The sequence below is a fragment of the Aythya fuligula genome, chromosome 1, assembly GCF_009819795.1.
Source record: "Aythya fuligula isolate bAytFul2 chromosome 1, bAytFul2.pri, whole genome shotgun sequence".
In the NCBI taxonomy this organism is placed as follows: domain Eukaryota; kingdom Metazoa; phylum Chordata; class Aves; order Anseriformes; family Anatidae; genus Aythya; species Aythya fuligula.
In genome coordinates, this window is record NC_045559.1 from 125,223,578 (window position 1) to 125,245,698 (window position 22,121).

The 22,121-nt window shown below is 39.7% G+C and overlaps 1 protein-coding gene across 9 annotated transcripts in view; it reads right to left on the reverse strand.

Annotated features, from left to right (window-relative positions):
• CNKSR2 (connector enhancer of kinase suppressor of Ras 2) overlaps positions 1-20,750 on the reverse strand; it is a 220,823-nt gene extending 200,073 nt beyond the window's left edge. For 3 of the 9 annotated variants that reach the window (XM_032202225.1, XM_032202189.1, XM_032202172.1), the window contains exon 1: positions 20,372-20,749. In XM_032202225.1, the coding sequence (XP_032058116.1) occupies positions 20,372-20,435 (64 nt within the window). In that variant the 5' untranslated portion in view covers positions 20,436-20,749. Of the gene's footprint in view, positions 1-20,371 lie in introns of all 9 variants that reach the window. The other 6 variants (XM_032202217.1, XM_032202162.1, XM_032202153.1 and 3 more) reach the window with 4 other exon arrangements.
• Positions 20,751-22,121: the final 1,371 nt, after the last annotated feature.

Genomic DNA, 22,121 nt, shown 5'->3' on the forward strand with positions numbered 1-22,121 from the left:
CTTCATAGCATCCTGAGCACTGTCCAGGAAATTCAGTGCTCTGGCCAACAGGAGTTTCTATTCATTTTCCCCCCACTAGGTTGTTTAACAGTTTGGTCCCTGCTTAGACACAGCTGTGCAAACAATCTCTCAGTGTTTGGCCTGATGCTATTGAAATCCATCCCAAAACGTCTCTCCCTTCCTTTTTACACATAGGATGAAGAAAGCTAATTTGGACACAGAGGATTATAGGCTTTCACTAGTCAAACTTAAATCTGTAGATACTAACATTTTTGAAAGTATTGTACAAAGTAAACTAGCAGGTTTAAATTTATACTTAAGACAGCTGGTAACAGCAGTGCTTTCTAAACCATCTCAAGAAGGCCTACACCCATCTTGGGGGGGGGGGGGATAGGGAGGAAAGCACCGAGTGTCCAAAACTTTAAAAACAAATAAAAGCAATCAAAGAAAGAAAACCAATGAAAAAGTAACTATTTAAAAACATTTTTTGATTAGAACAAATAGAACAAATTTCTGAATGCATAGACATTAAAAAAAAAAAAAAAAAAAAAAAAAAAGAAATTGCTTTTCTTAGCTTCTGAGAGAGTCAACCTTTCATCCCAGATAAAACATGAACGGTGTCAGTATAAAAGTAGTTTTGCAGACTATTCATTATTATACTATTTTCACAGCTATTGGCAACCCAAAAACATACCACAATCAATAGAATAACTGAGGACTAACTACACTTCAATTGAATGCTAGATACTATCAAGAACGCAATTTTTACACTGCAAAAATAGAAAAGTCAAATTCAGAAAATCCCCAGAGTAAGATTTCCAAGGTATACATATCTGAGCTATATTGTAGTTCACAAATATGGGCCTCATTTCTGAGACTATGCATGATTCTTCAAGCATGTGAATACTACAGATATTAGAGCAGCTCACTCTCGTGCTTCATGTATGTGTGAGTTTGCACATGTGCTAGGCAATGAAGCTCTAATTCTACTGGAAAGCTGCAGAAAAGCTGCAGAAAGTTGATGTTACTTATGTCTATTCTCCTGTTAGTAGGCAGAGACTAAATAGTTTAATTGATATTTTGGAAACCTCAAACCTAAGCATGCACTATACAGTGTCTCTCAGAAGTTAAAGTAATTACATTAGAATAATGTGAAAATGTCAAAAACTGTCACCATTTGGAGATTTTAAAAAAAGCTTTTCCTTTATACACATTGTATTACCTAACACAATATATATGAACATGTTCCAAAAGTAATTCTAACAGCTTGTATAAACCATAAGACCTAAACATTTTTATTGAATTATTGATTTTAATTGATGTCTTTCATTACTTTGGTATTTATCCAGAAATTCTTTAATGTTGGTAGAATAACTCAGTTCCCATTATTTCTGAATTTTGTCTAATGATTTTCCTACATTATACGTTAGAAAACAAACAAACAAACAACAACAAAAAAAAACGAACAGTATCAGCTAGTGTTTTGAACATGCAACAACTGGCACTTAAATTTCAAGGAGTTAATCTCTACACAGAACTTCAAGATCTAACATGCTACCCACAGGAAGAAGCTTTCCAGCCCAAATCCTTTTCAACAGGCAAAGAGGGTCCCAGATATCTACCCATGAGATGCTTGTAGTATCTGAAAGGTTTCTGAGACCTTCAGATACTTTGCCAAGAAAAAATATATTTTTTAGGATTCTAATATTTTTTCTAAGAAAAATAAAAAAGTTTAGAAATCTTTTTAGGAGGCACATACTATCCTTCTTCTCTTTTTCAATAAACTTTTTTGTCAGGCCCCCTCCACTCTATTTAGTTCTAGCTGACCTTTTTTATTTGTATCTTACTCTTCAATTTTTCCTTCCCCACTGCCTAGCACCAAGGTTGCACTTCAGCCAGGCCTGCAGAAGCTGTTTTTTTCTTCACTGTACAAAAGAAGCTAAGCTCCAGCATAGAGCAGAAGATTTTCTTCTGCAAACAAAACTCTCATCATTCAGCATCCTCTAACTGCTAACAGAAAAATTTACTCCATCAGCATGCAGGAAAAACAAAATAAGGTATTGTTTTTCCTAGTCAGGTTTCCACAGTTACTTCTCAAAGAAAACTTCACCCTCCAGCAGTTGTAGGAAGCAAAAGTCTATTTTCCTGCATCTCTGTTTCTCCCAGGACCTTTAAAAGCAACACTCATCCCCTGGGGTCCACTGCCTTTCTCCACAGGTGGCTGAGGCAAGGAGAAAGAAGTGTGTCTCATCTTGGTCCCGACTTCATCAGTGCAAGGGGGAACAACAGCCCTCATTGAAGCACAAAAGTCACCTCTCTCTCATCCTTAATTCCCCCGTGCTAATCTACTGCTGTTCCCAGACAACACCTTCCCCACCCGTCTTGCAGACTGGGTGCTTGGGGCCCTTCATCACGCTGCTTCCAGCCGGGGAAGACTTTAGTGGGGCTGTCCCCAGTGTCTATCCAGCACCTGAGCTTCTCTATGCTTCCACCAGGCTGGGGGAGAAGCTGCAAGCATCCATGTCTCCCTTCTTCTGGATTTCACTCAGTATTTCATCCGAGGCATCTCCACAGGTACAGAGCTGTCAGTGTGCTCATTATTGACAATGCTAGCAGAAATCCCCAGAGCTTGAGATTGCTATGAAGACTTCTCCCACCACAGACGGAAGCAGGTCTTTGTAATTTAGCAGGTCTTTGCAATAGCACATGGAAGGCTACAGGTTGATTAGCAAAGTTTCACTAATGTTTTCCAGTCGGAGTTCCCCAGAATATGCCATTAAATATGAGTGTTTTCTTTGAATCCTTTACACATTTTGTATTTTTAGAATATAGTGACGCAAAAAATATTTTGATTAGATGCCCATTTTGTCCAAGGGATTAGATCTCTACCTAAGAAAAAAGGTCCTACAATTACAAACCCCGATAATATTAGCTATTTTATTGTTATTTGTTTTTTTGTGTGTGTGTATCTGGCTGAAAATACAAGCAAAGGCTGTGTTTCAGTTTTTTTGGGAGGTCTAAGGCTGATAAATCTTCCTTAAATTTATAATTGAAAGATCTTGTTCAAGTCAGTCAACAGTTTACTCCAAACAGCTTTTTAAGTCTCCAACTACTACCAGGGAAGAAAAAGCAATTCAACAAATGTGCAGCTCTTATAGAGCCAATGTTGTATCATACTTACATGTATAGTATTCAATGAAATAGCCGACCTTTAGAAAATGAGAAATCATTAATTTCAGTCATGAGTAAAATTATTCACCTTTGCACTAAACACTAAAAACGCCTAAACATTTAGAGGTGGTAAGTGGATCTTCCAGACTTTTGCTTGACATTTAGGATTATTTTATTGCTACTTTGAGATTTTTAGGGTTTAAAAATATTATTTCATGGAGAAGAAAATGTAGCTTGCTTGGGCCAGTAATCCAAACACTTGAAATTGCAGCAATCCAAGTAAAACAGTTAAATGGCAGGGTTTCCCCCCCGCTTAATTACAATTCTTTTAAACAAGCTTTGCACTAGTGACTACTGCTAATAAGAAAAGACATGGTGATTAAACGTTTCATGTCCTTTAATAGCTAATCTTAAGTGCTAATGAGTATTCAAAACATGACAAAAACATCAATTGTTAAAAAGTTTCTTGCTACACTGTAAAGCAACTAATGCACTTGACTTCTTTTTTTGTTTTGTTTTGCTGGAGTCAGAAGCAGAGCCTTACAGGGCTGGTAGCTGAAGCTCAGGCCACACGGCATTACTCATTACATGACAGCTGCGTAGGACTTCACAGGCACTTCCTTCAGCCTGCCTGCCCACAGAGGAGGCTTTCTGACCTCCCTCTGCTCCACACAGCCCATACTTCAGTCCACAGGCAGCTGCCAATTTAAGAAATGTAATTAAAAAGACAATATTAGCCCCCCCTTGCCTTCTACAGATAACCCAACCCGAGAGAGATTTCTTTGTTAGCATGAGTTTACCACACAATACCACATGCTTTTTCTAGATTCAGGCCTCTCTCACAAGCCAGGTAATGTCACTTGTGGTGAGCACATGAATAATCCATTAATGCCGCAGGAAGGCACAGGGCTAATGTAAGAGATGCCTCAGACCGCAGAGCCGCCAGCATTAACCTGCTGCACATCTGCTAACTGCCCACACAAGCCAATGCACAACCACGCTGCCATGGGCCACAACAAAAGTCAGGAAAGACCTTCTACTGAGAGCATGGCAAAATGCCATAAGCATTTTTCATGATATGTTACCATTACAAAAAAAAATATATATATATATATATATATTTATATATATACAATGCACCATTTATATATTTAATACACATTTCATTAATTACTTATTTTTTTCTCTTATCTTTATGTTAGAGTTGGTTGGCTTATTTTCCTTGACATTTTAGTACCATTTCTTTTACGTAAACTTTAAAACAGAAGAGGCTTAGTCTCCAGCTGTAAGATGATGGCATTTTATTTTTTTTTCTTGTGAATGTCAGTAAATAGCCTTGAAAACAATCCTTTAAAAGCCATCACAAATTCTGGTGAAAATAAAAGCTAGAGTTTACATGAATGTTAACACTTACTATGCTTTTATTAATAATGAGTATTCTTCAGGACCCCAACTGACATTTTGAACTTGTTTTAGCACAGATTCCCCAAACGATCTATTTACCTTATCTATAGAGCCCTGTTAAAAATCTTTACAGTCTTATTATGACCTGACTCATAATTCATAACTTACTGAGCAATATGCATTGAAACCCCACCTGCCCTTGTAACAAATGGGAAGCAAATCCAGCTCCTATCCACAGCAACACAGCATATTAGTACTTTTGTCAAAGCACCGGTATTTCTCAGAAAGCTTCAAGAAACTTCTGATATAGATCTTGATGGTGCACTTTAGTTATCTTCAGCAGAAATTTATTTTGTAGCATCTTGCTTATCACTGTAAAAATGATAAGCATTGTACTATATCAAAGTGGACCTATAGTTTATAGCAGACAGGAGGGTTTTCTATTGCTCAAAAATCGTTTAATCAGATAAACTATATAAAACAAAAGCTTGCATTACTCTTCTTTGTCCTTTTCATACATTTCCTCTCCCTTTCCACGTATGACAAGTTAAGCTCCAAGGGCTTACATTCTACAGAGCCTAAGACAACTGGCCTCCATCCAGTTGGTTTCTTGCACCAAACCTCTCCCAAAATACCATATTATGAATTACAAACTCTCTCCCATTCTATGTTCAGTCAGAAGAATAACAGGGAAGCAGATGGCAAACTGTGATGGCTTCTACTGCTTGGCCACAAGCATGCACAATTATCATTTGGCTGCTAGATCTTTCCCTCTGAATAACCTGGGCTCCTATTCACTTCACCTTCTCTGTTGTGCCATTCAGGCTGTGGTGTCCTTGTTGCAAGGGGACTCTCTACTCAGGTATGAAGGTGTCTACTCAAGCCCCTCTCCAGCCCTTCCTTGTTGGAAGGTGAGGGGATGTTGCATTGGGAAGTTGGCTTTCATTTTTAAAACTGCAGGATTTGCAAAAAGAATCCAGCTGACTTGGTCAACTGGATCAGCAGCAATACACTACATAGAAATCTCATTTGTGAAATTTTTAGCAATGAATAATGACTTTTTTCCCTTTTCACCATTCTACAGAATCTGCACCAACATTACCACCAAAGAATTTGTCAAGGGACTGCTTGACATCTGGAACAAAAGGTAATGGGGTTGTTAATCCTCAGACTATCCCAGAGCTTTTAGCACAAGTAAAAGATAGGAGGAAAAGCAGGCTATATTTGATTTGTTTAGTAGGTGGCTCCATCTCTACAGCAATCCAGCTCTCCAGCTGGGTGCAGTTCCTCAGGCCTCCAGATCTCGGATCAGGAGTGACAGGTGGTGTGGAAGCCTTCAAATCCCACATGTGCATGCTCAGATCTGTACAGAAGACAAAGCACTGCAACAAGACCACTGGAAAAATATACAAGTCTTCACATAATTTGAAGGGTATCAACCAAAACTAAGTGCCTAAGTTCAGACAATTCCACCTCTTCACTAAAACAAGGCATTTTTCCTTCCTGACAGCTTTTAAAAAGATTGCTCACAAAGGCATACTATGTGTTGTAATGATTTTTATTTTTTTTTAATTTAAAATACATTCCCAAGCCTAATGGATCAAACTAAATGTCCCTCAACTTAGTCTTGCCATAATGTTGAGGCATTTATACATGGTGAACAAATTGGATCTTATGGTGCTAAACAAGACCAAACATGCTTTCTGTATTAATGATTAACAAATTGTTGCATTTTCAAATACATAAAGTGCCTTAATGCCTTATTATTTCTAAGTTATAGAAGTCCAAGACAGTGCTGTTCTACAAAACCAACACCAGCAAGAAATGAATCTGTCAAAGAGCAAACGTTTTCTGCCTACCAAACAGGATATATAGAGAGCAATATAATGGAGTGGTTTTAATTAGCTGGGCATATAAAGCTGTTACAAGACAAATTTCTTTCATTAAAAAAATAAGCCAGTCAGTTAGAAATGCTTCAGTGCACTTAAAGTAGAGATCACACAATGCATTTAACCTCCTCCCTCCCCTGTAATGAGGAGGACCCGGAGGACCTGCAGTACAGTGGGTGATGAGCAGCCTCTTTACCTGCCACTGAAATACCGCTAATACCAAAGAAATGCAAACAATGCCGAGGGTAGCAGCACATGGGAAAAAAATGGAACAAATAAAAACAAACTGTGGTATAACGAACCCTTTTCTCTGATTTGGTTGAGACAGACAGATGAGATAATGGTTTCTTACAAAAGGCAGTGTAGGATTTTTAAGGCTTTCCAGCACTGAATACATAAGTTTTGTGTGTTAGCCAGAAACAAAACAAAACAAACAAAGAAAATAAATAAAAATAAAAATAAAAATAAAAATAAAAATAAAAATAAAAATAAAAATAAAAATAAAAATAAAAATGGTGCATCTAAGATCTAGACACCCATTGCAGTATACTGTTACTTTGTATAATGGCTACTTAATTTCAGCACCAGATACTAGAGGTTTGGTTCCTTGGTAAGCATACCCATATTACTAATTAGATAACATTTTCTCCATTACCTGATTTTGTTTTTCTTTTATTAATCTATGTGAAATATTTGCCCATTAGAACAGGCAGTTCTCTCTTTCATGGTTCCATTTCATACCATGTCTCCCAAAGCAAACATTTTCAAAAAAATTGCATGTATAAATAAAAAGTTATGAACATAACTTAGAAAATGAAAAATGAATTTAACATAAAGGCAAAATGATTGAGAACGTGTGCTCTGTGCCCTTTTTTTCCTCCTCTACACTTAAATTACTCCACTTTCTCTGTCATACAATGCCCCAATGTACTATTACCACTTTTTCCCTTCTTTGGGTTAGAAGCACACCCACAAAGAAGGACTACACCAGCTCCCCTTCTCCCACAGGTGTCAGGGAACACATCAGAAACACAACTGCCCAGATTACAAGTGGAGGAGTTACTTTGCCTTGACCTATAGAAAGATTCATGCACTTAAAGACAGAAATTAAATGCCTGAATTTAAAACTGCAGTCATCAAAAAACACTAACTCTTACGATTGCATACTTTTGGCTGATCGAATTAGCATGGAGAATGATCCATCCTTGTCTCCAGATCCTGTTCCAGTCAATGCCACCTTTGATGATCACCTGTGCACCAGCACCACGTGTACTCACACACCATGATGCTCACATGCCATAGCGCTCAAGATATTTAAGAGCATGAAGAACCTTAAGCTTCAAACCCCTGTTCCCAGGAATATGAAATTATGTTAAATAAAATGAAAAACATAATATGAAGCATGCCAAAAGCAAAGCTAGGAATCCATGATTCCCCCTTGCAGCTAAACAGGGACTTGCTGGACAGCAGTTTCTTATTTTAATGTGGTCTAGTGAACAAAGATTACAAGATGTTGTATGAATGTTGGATTGTTCCCCCTCAGTTCAAAACAAGTCATTGTTGTGGGATGGGAAATTGTGGTTTCTAAAAAGACAAACATCCCTTCTTGCTTGTTTCATTAAGCTGGCAAAAGAAAATTTAATTCAAATTAAGAAAACTCGTATTCAGACAGATCCATTGGAGAAAAACAATTGATATTTATGTGCTGTTGTCACTTTGTGCTCATTACAGGGGCTAATATTTTGCAAGACACATCTTTTAAACCCTACTAAGCTTATTATTTACTATCTCCGGACAAGCATGACTTCATTTCAAGAGCTGGCACACATCCCATTGTAAGAATCTAATCTTTAATACATATCCTAATTACATATGCACATTTAATGCTAAAAACAAAAGCAAAAATTCAAAACAAAATTAAAAAACAAACAAACAAACAAAAAAACATTCATTTGATTAAACAAGGCAATTGGATTAAAGAGCACAGAGCAAACTTAAATGAAGTCACATATGCCACAGCAAAAAGAATCATTAAAAGAAGGGGGAAAAAAGGTTAAAAAAAAAAAAGCAGTCAGATAACTCTTTATAGCTGGCCTCATCTGACCTCTCTGAACTCCTATCTTGTTTACTTCCCATCTCCTATATGATGATAACTTTATAAGCAGCACATTTAAGTACTCATCACAAGTTCATTCAAGTCAATTGTTCTGATGGTGTTTGATTACATGAAAGGATGTATTCTTCTAGATGATCCACATGTATTAATTTATCTCAACACTGAAGGCTGATTTTTAATCAATTTGTGCTGTTTCACAGGGGCACAAAAATCCTAAAATAGTTAGCAGTATAAACAGAAACAAATGATCTCTTAAGATCTGAATACCTAATCATAACACTTATAGGCTCTTTCTATATATTTACTCATTTTTAGATTACTGTAGTCTGGAAGCCATTTTCTTTCCAGGAAATACAGTCTATGACATTGTACATTACTGAAATGTTTTGAACTTAAAAACTTTGAGCCACAAATTTATGAACTACCTTAATACTTCCAAAGATTCCTTCCATCTATTGAAAGAGAAGTAAATTAGATAAAATTGTTTGGAAAACTACAAATCTATTACTAATTTTAACTAAATTCTTATGCATTGATCTTTCCCTTCAGAAACCACAGTCTCATTTTAATTCTTGAGGTAAAATTTTATTTTTTAATCAATCTGTTAAGAAACAGCTTCCAGTATTTTAGCACAACAAAAGAGGGGGTACAGGCTTAGGATTTACAGTTTTAATGCTTCGGATAAATAGAACTGTCTGCTTTTAAGTCAATTACCTTGTAAAAGATAGACCACATTACTGAAGATATATGAAGTGAAGAAATCTAATGAAATGGCAAGACGGTATTACAATTTCTAGATGTTATTTAATTCTGCCTGTTAGTTGAATTAATTTCATATATATGCAATTGAAGAGTTATGAGCGTGTTCATTTTTCCTTTGGCTCTACAATGTCACTACTCTCACCACAGCCTGTGATATACTATCAACTGAAAAAAAAACATTTTCTAAGGTGAGGTTCTTTCATTTTTTTTCTTATAACTGACTGGGCAGAATTTTTATTTTATTTTTATTCTGCTTTACCTTTTTTTCAGTTAGAAGGCAAGTTCTCAGTTAATTTTTGTTTGTTTGTTTTGAAGGAACTCCACCCACTGAAGTTATATTTTCAGTTATTCTATTACACAAACAGCACTCACACTCCTAAACAGGAGTTTGCACTGCTCTGCATTAATGAAAATTATTCAGGGCAAGGTATCTTGCAAACTCAAGTCCCTGTTCCACAACCCCTTGCATTCAGGTGCTCAGGCAGCCACCTAGAGTGTACCACCACACCTTCCTTCAGAAGGCATCATCTTAGGAACGCAGATAAAATCCCATGATCAGATAACAGCACCAGAGGCAGTAACTAATTGTCCAGTCTGTTCAGGTTTACTCATCCATGTCTCATTAGCACTAGTTACCTCCTGTTCATAACTGAATAGTTCAGTGTGACCTTGAGGGATTTGAAGAACAATAGGCTACAATAAGGAGATAAAGTAAACCATGTCCAAATAAGCTACGGAAAAGGGGTTTATTGACCAAAAGTGAACAAGCAAAAATAAATAAATAAATAAATAAATAAAATCGGTGAGCTCCCTCTAAACTTTGAAAACTTTCAGTTACTAAAAAGAAACTACTTTTAGCCTTCCACAACAAATTGTATCTTTTATTCATCTACTGAATAGTACATGGGGTATATTTTTGTAGAGAAGTGATTTTGTCTTTCCCAAGGCCTTGGATGGCTGAGCTTGTAAAACCACTTTCAAGTGCTGACATTTCCGTTAAGGAAACAGATAGTGCACCTTCATTAGCTTTACTATGACTCTTCGGATATCTTCTTCAAGCCAAGATAGTTATTAGGACACCAAATCCATTATTTACAATGAAACAAAACAAAACAAAAACAAAAAAATAAGAAACACTAATCAGGAATACAGAAGTTTAATGATGCACCATTTTGCTTTCTTCAGCTGCTGAGGGTAGCCTCATAACACACACAGGCATTCAAATGCTATGCTATCAATATAATTTGCTAGAGCAGATATCTAAAACAATACTTTGAAGGCTATGAAGTAAACAGCCCTATTAAAAAAAGTTTTTTGTTTGTTTGTTTGTTTTCCCCCTCTTTAAGAGTACTGTCATACACCTAACTCTCTTATTTTTCTCATAATAAATGGTACTTCTTCCTTCAAATGTTCAGATTGACACTTATATGGAAATTTCTTATGTGCAATGATTATCCTTCCAGGCTGAACCTTTCTCAAATCCACATACAGAGCATGACAAATTATTCACACTACATTGTGCTCTTGGACTCAATTATCAGGGCTCCAGAAATAGGCTTCTGACCACAGACTGCATTAAACAGCTAAGATCCATATGGCTTAAAACATACAATGAAATAATGGCTAAAGTAATGAAAATTACATCTAATTTAAAGCCCAGTACCCAGCAGTGAAATTACTGACCACAGATATTTTCAAGAGGACTTATGGGACACAACACTCAGCACTGTACTAAAAGACATAAAGAGAAATTTAAGAAACAATAAGCCTCCACATTTGAGGTTAAACTAACAGTAAGACCACAATATTTGAAAAAAGGCAATAAGCACCTCTCTGAAAAGCAGTAATGATCACTTCATCACAGTGCACTTACAGAAAGTTTTGGAAACAAGTACAAGCAGACTACAAAAATAAAAACACCCTGGCGTTTTTATTTTTATTTTTAAGATTAGATTGGCTCTAATGAAACAAACCAAAAAGAGTCATACTTGATCTCTACAGAGAAATGTAGACAAAGTTATTACGGTTCTGTCCATGACAATAAAAGAACACTAAACAAGTCAGCTAGAAGTCAGTCAGTGCTATATGCTCAGGAAGGTGTTTTCTGATATTCCATCCCACAATTCAGTTGTGCTTTAGTAAGACAAAAACAAGAAGAAAATTGCCTTTTTTTTTTTTTAAAGGAGGTTTACACATGCAAGACAAATGTATATTGTATATGACTGTGAATATAAGTTAGTTTGTTTTTTTTTTTCTGAGAGCAACTTCTACATCACATTCAACAGGTCATTCCACTACAGTTTCCTGAAAAGCTGAAACAAAACAATGACAAGAATTGCACTGAGCCTTGCAGATCTTATATCTAGTCAAAATATCACCTGTGTGAAAGCACCCAGCAAAACCACAGAGCAATTAAAGAAAGTAAGGAAGACACAGCTCAGGTATGGATACCAGCGAGAGGGATCCAGTTATAAAAATTTCAATTATTAAAATGGAATTTAATCAGGGCTCTAGACTTAAATACCCCAATATAATGAAGAATGCCACTGGACCTTCAGGAAACACTCCTGGTCAAGACTTCAGGTTCAAATGTCACTGAAAAACACTGAGCACTCTTGGCACCCCCAGGAATGGTTTCAGCCTTGACTCAGAGGAAAGAATGCCATCTAGTGAATTACTCAACATAGAAATGTCCGCCTATATTTACCTGGCCTCATTATGAAGAGGAAGATTTTCTTTACCTTCCTACTGACATGAAGTTTATCAGGAGAGAAGGAAAAGAGAAAGAGAATGGAGGCCAGAGAAGAAGAGTCTATTTTAAAATAGGTCATTTATAGCTGTAGCTATTGGCAACTGGTGGATCTGGCCAAACTAAAAATAAATTCTACAGTTTAACAAAAACAGTTATAAACTTCTATAGGACCAACAACCAGCCTCTGAGGGAAGCAAGAGGTGACTTAGCCAGCTCCTCAGCAGTAGTATGTACATCCTGCTCTACAGAAGAGGAACAATGAGTCCCTGCTTGTGTTCATCCTTAGCTCCCACCCAACACTTCTCCAGATCATTTTGGCCAGCTCAAACATGACTTTGTCCCACTGGAGGTACTAGTGCAGGTGGCATAGGCATGACTCAGTCAGTGTCACCCAGCAGCCAGGTCTGTACCTTTATAAAAGAACAGAAAAAAGGTATGTTTTTGGCCATTTCTGGAATTCATAAAAGCCTGATGGTTTAATATTTAAAGTGATATCAACATGGCTCACATGCTTGCACAGCTCAGCTGTACATCCACTGACTACCCACACAGCACACACTGCCACTTTTAAAATACTGGCTTCACCAAATGAAAGTACAGGGGCCCCATGTGTTAGAGTCCAAACACCAGTAAAACCCTAGCAGAGGAGTCTCCACAGCATTAGCAATCTAAAATTCATCATTACCAAGAGGAAGACCCTGTTCCACTTAAATCAGTGGATGTTTGATGCTGATGCAGGTCTTAAACCATTTATTAAAAAAAAAAAAAAAAAAAAAAAAAAAAGCACTTGAACCTTTGATTTAAAAACTCAGTTCATTCTCATCAAGTTTTTGCCCTCTTTTTCACACAATAGAAAAGATATAATACAGAAGTACAGCACTTTGCTTCCCACTATATTAAAATAATACACTTCAGTTGAATATAGTTTAATTACAGCTTACTCTGGTACACTCATATATTAATTAACAGTTTACTTGGAAATTCCTACCATATGGCACTGTAGCAGATGTTAATCATGTAAGGCCAAACACTTTGAAATTACTGTTCTAGGCACTTCATCTGAGGTATCAAGTGCCCTAAATTTCTACTTAAAAAAAAAAAAAAAAAAAAAAAAGCCAAATACCCTAAAAGATCACATCCACAGCTATTTTCTCAGAGATGATATTATTTGGCAGATAGGCAGAACAAAAAAAAAAAAAAAAAACAAAACAAAACACCACCACTAGATTTTCAAGCCTCTAGTGCTTTAAAATGACTTGAGAGATCCCTGCACATAAAGTAGAAAAAAAAAGTCACTTCATCTACCTGTTATCTTCTATCACTTCTAACCCCCATATGTATACAATGAGGGAGAAATGTATGTGTGAATGATGCTCATCCTGGGTGCCACAGATTGATGGAGCTGTGTCTTCCAACACTTCACTTGCAGGAATACTGTCAGAAGCAGCAGATGCTTGTTCCAGGAGAGGAAGTTATCTTAAATTTAAGAGTAAGCGTCCTGATATGTCCAACTGTCCCACAATAAGAAAATAAATACCCTGCTCAGTGCTGCAAGGACGTTTATACGGCAGTTCCTTTCCTCTGTATTTTGTCTGTAACATGGGTCAAATATTAGCCCCCCAGCCCCAATTTTTCTTCTTGAGAAATATAGCTGAACTCCATCTCCATAATTCTTCACCTTTTTAGGGGGAAAAAAAAAAAAAAAAAAAAAGTAGATACATTTGAAAAGCCGGGAGACTAGAATGAAGAAAATATGGTATTCATAGTTTCACAACACAGACCTTCCAGAATTGTAATTGTTCAGTAATATACATGGAAGTCCATACCCAACAGCATTTGTTTTGATAACCATTCAGCTTCTAAACTGAATGTTTAAATGTTTCATTAAATGAATTATTTAAACAATAAGTGTGACAGTAGTACAAATTTGTTTTATTTGGATCAAGGAATCTAAAGCTATTCTGCTAAGGGTGCTTGCTGCAGATGACCACCATTCCGGTTATCCTATGATTTAATTAGGAAATACTAACCTCTTGAAAAAGAAACAGAAGCCACATAGAATGAAAGCCTGAGGAAAAGGCTTTCTCTTTCTCGTAGTAGCATACCCCTGAATGCAAGCCTATACACGAAGAATTTTCTCAGGAAACAGCTTTGCCATATTCCTTTGGAAATCAGTAACAAATACTACTGCCTGACTCTAAGAAATGCAATACAATCAAATGCTACAGTAACTTTACTGAGATTAAATGGTTAGCTGACCCTTTGCAGGATCAGTCGGGAAGAACAGATCCTTTGCCAGTCTGGGTTTTAGAAAATAAAACTGCCTCCTTCATTATTATCAGAGTGCTAGAATACTACTTCCAACGATTCTAAAAATACATATGTAAACATATTTCAAAACTCTCATTTGAGAAATGATCTGGTTTATATCACTGCCTTGCTTGACAGCCTTTAACCAGAAAAGGCATTTGTAAATTGTTTGGATTAATTCAGCAACATGCAAATAAATCTGAATAAGATCAGAATACAGAACTTCACTGAACTGTTGGAAGAAAAAAAAAGCAACACTGGAGAAAACATATTGTGAGGCCATATTTAAACTAACAGATGTTTCAGAAACAGAACAATATGTTCAAACAAAATAAAGGTGTAAAGGGGCAGTGTTGAAAGAGCTTCCCAACTAGCACATTAATTTTGGCAACGAGTGAGATCACCTCATCTAGGAAAGCTCCCTTCTGAGATATCATTAATTTAGAAATGGATGTTCTTGTTATGCTTAAAATTTGGCTTGTGTGAATTATTTGCAGAGCGGCTGCTTATGTAACGTTGCCTTTGCTATGGCAACACCAGGGCTGTTAGGCATTGTCACACAGGAGTTTCAATTTCAGTTTTATTTTCTGTTGATAAACAATGACAGGAGAGGTTTTCTAATCACAAACCAGAATGCTCTAAAACATATCGCTGTGACTGGTGTGGTAGCCACTGATGCTATTAAAATTCCTAATGTCGTAAGTGCAAGTAAGAAGTAAAAGATTCACAGGAAAAAAAAAAAGAAGAAAAAAAAAAAAGCTAGAGAGAGATTTTTCATTGGTGCTTTCACTGCAGTTTTAAAACTGGGGTCCTTAAAACTTAAGTTTGGAATAGCACAGTTTAACCCTTGATGGAGATGATCAGTCTTTGTAAAAACTCCCCTCTCCACAAAGGCCTTATCTTACTGAAATTATTATTACTTTCTTATGAACAGAGAAACTACATGCAAATTAACAAGTTCAGGAGTCCATCAAAACTAAGCTCCAACTATGGCACTACTTCATATTATTCTACAGCTTTTCCAAAGCTTTTCTTGCTAGGCATTACAGTGAAATTCATGGCTCCATTTAATAGCATTGCTTCAAAGCTAATGGAGTACTATATGTACTTTCTGATACAGCAGAATTTCAGTTTGTTTTTCTTGGAAGGAAAAAAAAAAAAAAAGTTTTAATGCTGACAAAATGTAAAACACTTGATGTATTCTACATATGGCAATAAGCAATGACTATTCGAGCTGATGACTCTTCTGCAGCTCATCAGTCATCTACCACAACCCTTAGAATGAACTAAAGTTTCAGAATGCAAGTATTTTTCATACTCAATTCTTCAACTTTTGTTTCCCTGATACAACTCTACAATTTTCGTATTATTTCTTATATTTGCATTTGCTATCAAAAACAACATGAAGGGAAGTAGCATATAACAGAACCTCTAACTCGGTAAACCAATAAAAATGGAGATAAAATTGAAAGCCGAAAATGAGGGCCCATAACTATGGGCAAGCATACCACCTCTGGTGTGCATGGTAGCATAAGGCAGATGCTCATAGACCTTTGTGGTACCACAGTCCATCCCACACTCCAGAAAAAGCCCTCCCCTAACCTCTGTCCATAACAGTGTTCTTCAAAAGAAGCTAAAGAAAACAAAAAACAGCAACAACAACAAAAAAACAGCTTTTAAAGTAGGCCTGACAGCAACCCTGGATATAGTGGTCACTTTTATCATTTATAAAGCTTAAATCCACTTTCTAGACCCCAGTGCTGTGAAAGGTTATGTGCCTTCACTGATGAGCTTCCCTGTTGCTGCCCTAATAGTTCAGAGACTGCAGCAGGACCTGGGTACTGCCACAGAAGTCCTAGGGCTGTGCACACACAGAAAGAGGACTAAAAGGGTCCCCACAGCAACACTTTTTTTTTTCTTTTTTTCTTTTTAAGTGTTAAGAGTCTTGTTTCAGAGCATTTCCACAAACTCTTGCATTTTCTTGAAGAACTTGTAATTCCCATTACACCAACTGGCGCACAGTTGTCAGCAGCCCACAACAACTCCGGGCAAACACATGCTGCTGAAAATGGACGTGAACCTTTGTACATAAAGAGCAGACAGAAGCTCAGTTCTTAAGTCCATGTAATTATTCATCATCCAAATGGGGGACTTCTACACTCCACTTTCACTTCGCTAACACATTCACACCACTCTCTTTCCCCAGTCCTCCTAAAGGTTTACATTCTTCTCAATGCTGATAAAGTAGACTTCACATAGGTAAAAAGGCCAAATTCTTTAGCATTAAGAGCCTTTAAAGCACCTCCTTGCCTCAGATTTCAGTTTCTTCAGTATGACTACCATTATAACAGTTTAAGCTCTATGAGCTTAGTATAAGGTCTATGAGCCGTCATTCAACAAACAAAAAATAAATATTTAAGCTTTGTTAGATAAAGTAATTTTGACTTTTCCAGGTGGATTGGCTTTTTGAATAGATTCTGCCATTCAAAAACAGTGTTGAATTAAAACTAGAATGTTGTTAAAAGCTGCTAGCCCTTATTGAACTACAGCCATTATAAATAGCCTCAAACAAAAGAAGCAAAATTACAAAACCCAGTTAAAAACCTCATGATGGTTGGGAAGTAATTGCGTGTCTTGCCTTTGAGTTTCCTCAGAGCCTTAGCAATCCAAAGCACATTGACACGTTCCTTTCACAACTCAGTGAAAGCCATGACGTTCAACGGCACTCGCCTATGCAACTTGTCAACGTCTTGCAACGGTGGAGTGGAAGCCACGTATGTCCTCAAAAGGAGAGGCAGAGGAGTTGATTGACAAAGCTGCAGCTCACTGATCCATGCAGGGCCTTTATAATTAGTACTAAATATATGGAAAAGCAAAATAATGCACATCTTAAATTAACTTAAATATTAATTTTACCCTCCACATATAATATACCATCCTGTGGGAACGATGAGCTAATTCATCTGCTCTTTTTCCAGCTCTTTGACAGTTAATGCAGAGTCTGTGGGTTCACCTCAAAAATATACAGAAACTCGCCTGCTAACACAAGCTCCATTTGTTTTGCCATTTTCAGTTGTGAAGTTTTAACTAGTTAACACCAACTAGCTCACATATTTAATCCACAAATTCTATTGTTCACGTTTTCATAGGTTAAAATTGAGATAGTTGCTTACTTGCGCACCTAACCAACTCCATGCCCAACTCCACCTACGAGCAGAGCAAGAGTCCAAAGAGCAATAACAGATTCAGAAAACAACTGTGGATACTAAGGAATTAAAATATGAAAGCACACTGGGGAGGCTGTATTTATTCAGAGAACATCCACTGTCTTGAGCTGACTCCCTATCCAGCCATCCGGCCGGGAGCTCGGCACTTTTATGTAACGCCTCAGGGTTGGAGTACTTTCCCTGTCTTCATTTCTCACATCTTCGGTATTAGTTCCAATGCTTTATCACTGTTCTGAACAAAATGCCACTGATGTAATGGCTGTTTTGCCTAAATAAAGAATTCCAGACAGGGAATTCATTGCAAATGTTCAGGTCACACCAGCAAGACCATCACAAAAGCACTGAGAGCAATAAAATCTAAAGTGTTTCATTTCCCCTTGCTTTCAGATAACTGTAAACAATGTTAAACAGTAGGATTTTCCTTTTGCAGGAAGGATTGTGCTTTGAACACTGAAATCTGTTTTGAAGAACGCTCTTTAAAGAGCTGCTTTTAGCAGGCATATTACATAAAGGGGCACTTATTTAAAGAAAGAGGTTAAAACCAAGTTCAGCATTTATAATTCTGTAAAATAACCCTAGTAACTCAGCAAAATATCCTCGTGTCTTGAAGCTGAATGTAATTTATGCAGACCAGAACTGACTGCCATTAATGCAAACCACTAATGCACTCACTCCAAAGTTCTCAAGAGAAAGATATATCCATTCACACTTCACACATTTACCTGTCTTGGATACCTCTTCAAATTACAAACATAAATAAGCTATTTTTGAGACTTTCTGAAACGTAATTTGTTGGAGATGATGTGTTTGAAGAGGTAGAAGAACCTCTTTTCACCTGGATTTCAGCAACAACGTTCTGCAAAACTTCAAATGGTAACTGAGGAAGATGAAGTTGCTGCAGCCCTTAACAGTCCTTCCCCCAAACTTTGGGAGGTCTTGCCCACCAGGCAGAACAGGACCTGCACACAGCTGCTGGTCTTACTCATTTCTAGGCTCAGTTTCTGAAATTGCATCACATATCTAGGCATTTTTTTCTCAAAGAGCTCTAGCCAAAGGCAGGTGGTTTATCTCTATGCACGTCATTCTAGATGAAGTTTCATCTGCCATTCAGAATACAAAATAAAGAAATGAAAGCTTGAAGTAAGATATATTTGCTTGCTCAGTAAGAATGAAAGTGCTTCAGAGAAACAATAGAGCATTTGCACCAAAATAAACAGATTAAACATTTAAACGCAAGCTTTGTAATCCAAACTGTAGGTGTGACTACATTAACTTTTTTTTTTTTTTGGTGAAGTTTACTTAATTATTTTTAAAAACAGACCTACAGCTCTATGCATTATTTACAGGCTTTTAACTATAAGCCTTCCTCCAGCCCCACAAATTTTTAATATTGGATTTCGTTTACTCAGCCTCCTGCTTTTAAATAACTGATTTTTATATTGATGCAATATAGAAACAGAGCATGTAATGCACTTCACCTGTCATTTATGAAAAGCATTTGATGTGTTACTGCATTTTGCAAACACTTCAGAAGTGTATCTGCAAATTCATTATTTTTTGTGTGTGTTCACACAATATGGGGGAGGTATCTCAGACATTGATTTGAAAAAACTCCTACGCAGTCTTTTTTTAGAAGGAAAAATGTTGGAAGTTAAATGGCTGTAATAAAACAGTTTGAAGTTGAAAGGGGCTTGCTTTTAATGCTGATCATGTGTAGCTCCTTCAATTTTTTTTATTGATGTTTGCTAATTTCTTCGAATATGAAGCATCGCATTATTCTGTTTTTATAACTCTGTGGATTAGAGCACTTCAGAAAGAGCAGAACTATGTGCGTTACTTAACGTAATTATAACTCAACAGCTATAAATGCCAGGATGGAATAACTGAAAACATATGCTATGTGCCTGAAATTTTAAGGATGGTGAAACTGTCACATTAGTAGCACGCAGCATGTTATAAAGAACTCCCACAATGTAGCAGTTGTTCAAAAGTTGTACCCATCCGGTCATTCTATCTTTATGAAAAGACATATAATACTAGATGGTGATTTATCCAAAACACAGCTGTGGACTAAGTTGAATGTAAAAATGAGAAGAAGAAAAAAAAAAAAAAAAAAAAAGGAAAGAAATCCCTTTTAAATTACAGTTTCAAAGCAGCATACGCAGAATGCGAGAAAAGCATTTCCAGAAAGTCCGAGCTTTATTCTCCAGAGACTTTATTTGGGGGGAGAGAGGGGAGGACAGGTGAGGGAGCAGGAGAAGGCAGAGGAGCAGTCCCAGCCCGACAAAGGCAGCCCCGGGCACCCAGGTCAACGTCAACCGGGCATCGCTGGGAATCGACCGCCGACCCCAGGCACCCCGACCCCGGCCATGCCCGGGTGCCCTCCGCCGGGGGCAAGGCACAGCCGGCCCGGAGCCCCCCCGGTAGCACCGACGGCGGCCGCCGTACCCCACATCCCCACGGACGAGGTTAAACTTTTACATTTGGGGAGCCGTTTCGCACCGCTCCCGGCGGGGATGCTCCCGGGGCTCACCTTCCGTCTCTGCGGCCCCCATCCCCGCGCCCAAGGGCCGAGGGGGGTGCGCTGCCCCCACACCCCAAGGCAGCCCCCTCCCCAAAACCGCGGGGGGAGCCGGCGGGGCTGGGGGGCGGGACCCCGGCACGGGGGAAGCCGCGGAGCCCCCCGCACCTGCGGGGATGGGGGGACACAGGGGGGACACCGGGGGGCAGCGCCGCTCACCTTTCATCCAGTCGACGACCTGGCTCGGCGACCACTTGCTGACGGGCTCCATAATGAGGGCCATGGGGGGCTTCGGCGGCGCGGGGCTCGAGCGGCCGCCGCTCTCCGGGCGAGGGGCGAGGTTGTGCGGGGCGCCGGGACCGCGCTGCGCGGAGCCGGGGCTGCCCCCGGAGGAGAAGGATGATGAAGAGGAGGATGAAGAAAGCCGCTAAATCCCCGCTTGCCTCCGCTCCGCTCCGCTCCGCTCGCTCGCCGCCTCTGTGCCTCTCTGGGGATTTCAGTTCATGTTGCCGGCTCGGCAGCAGGGGGAGGAGGAGGAGGAGGAGGTGGAGGAGGAGGAAGGGGAGGAGGCGGCAGCAGCAGCACGCTCCGACGCCTCCCGCCCCCGTGGACCCGCGGGCGGCGGCGGCAGCTCCCGGCCCGGCTCGGCACGGCCCGGCCCCGCCGAGGGGTCGCTCCCCGGCGAGCGGGGGACTGCGGCTCTGCGGCTCTGCCCGCACCGGTGTCTTTTTCTCCTCCTGGCGGAAATGACGAGGCGGCTCCTGCCACCCGAAAATATCTCCCAGCGCGATGGCAAGCGGCACCCGACGGCCGCCCGGGGCGGGGGAGCGGGGGGGGGGGGGGGAAGCCGGGATGACTCGCAAGGTGCGGGGGGGGGGGGGGCGGTGGCAGCGCCGAGCACCTGCTGCAGGATGGCCGTGATGCTCTTTGGGGGTTATTTATTTATTTTCCCCTTGAAAAAAGCATCTCCGCGTGGGTGGTGAAGGGTTTTTTCTTTCTTTTTCTTTTTTTTTTCTTTTTTTTTTTTTTTAAGGAAAGCCCGGCTATTAAAATGCCTGTGATGGGCCCGCTGGCGGGTGGATGCGGATGATGGGGAGTGGCTGCCCGGGGAGGAGAAAAACGAGGAGAGGTCCTAACTTTGCCTGCCTCGCCCCCAGGGTGAGGTAATGTGGCTGCTCAGCCCGCAGCAGCGGCCCCTGAGGTGCAGCACCGAGGGGTGGTGGCTGCAGGTGCGAAAAACCCAGTCGCAGTTCCTGGGAGCTTCAGAGCTGCCTTCTCCTCCTTGTGCCCCCCCCCCCCCCCCCCGCCTCCCCAGGGGCTGTGTCCTCCGGAGCGAGGGCTTGGCCTGTGCCCCTCCAGAGAGGCAGTTCCCACAGCCCCCGTGCCACAGCGCCTGGCTGTAGGAGTCGCTCCCAAGGGGGATTCCTCCTAGGATGGCCATGGGTGCTTCTCAGGCACCCTTTCCAGGAGCCTCTGCCCTCCCAGAGAGCTCCAGGAGGAGCAGGAACACCGCCAAAGGGTATTCTCTTTGTGGCTTGGTCAGTGCAGAGCTCTGCCTGCATTTGTATTCCCCCTGCTTCTCCCGCCGAGGCGACAGCCATCGAGATGTCCCCTCTGCCGGCGTCGGCTGCAGAATGCCAGCTGCTGACGCTGACATTTAATATCCGTACGTGGGGAAAAATGAGGATTCCCTCAGCCCTGAAGCAGTGGTAAAGGCATCCCTCTGCATAGCATGGGCAACGACACGAGTTCTCTCATTTCATTAGGTGGGACTGAGGCAGCGAGGGCCAGCAGGGATGGTAACCTCCCCCTGGAGACACCGGAAGGGGTTCCCTAACGTCACCTGTAGCAGCATTATTTACACATTAAAGACTGCATTTATAGTTGAGAAGAAAGTTCCTTCTACTGAGAAACGAGGCTTTGACAGTATAACTTTCCTCAGATTTGGCCCTAGCCATGTGTCTCTTGT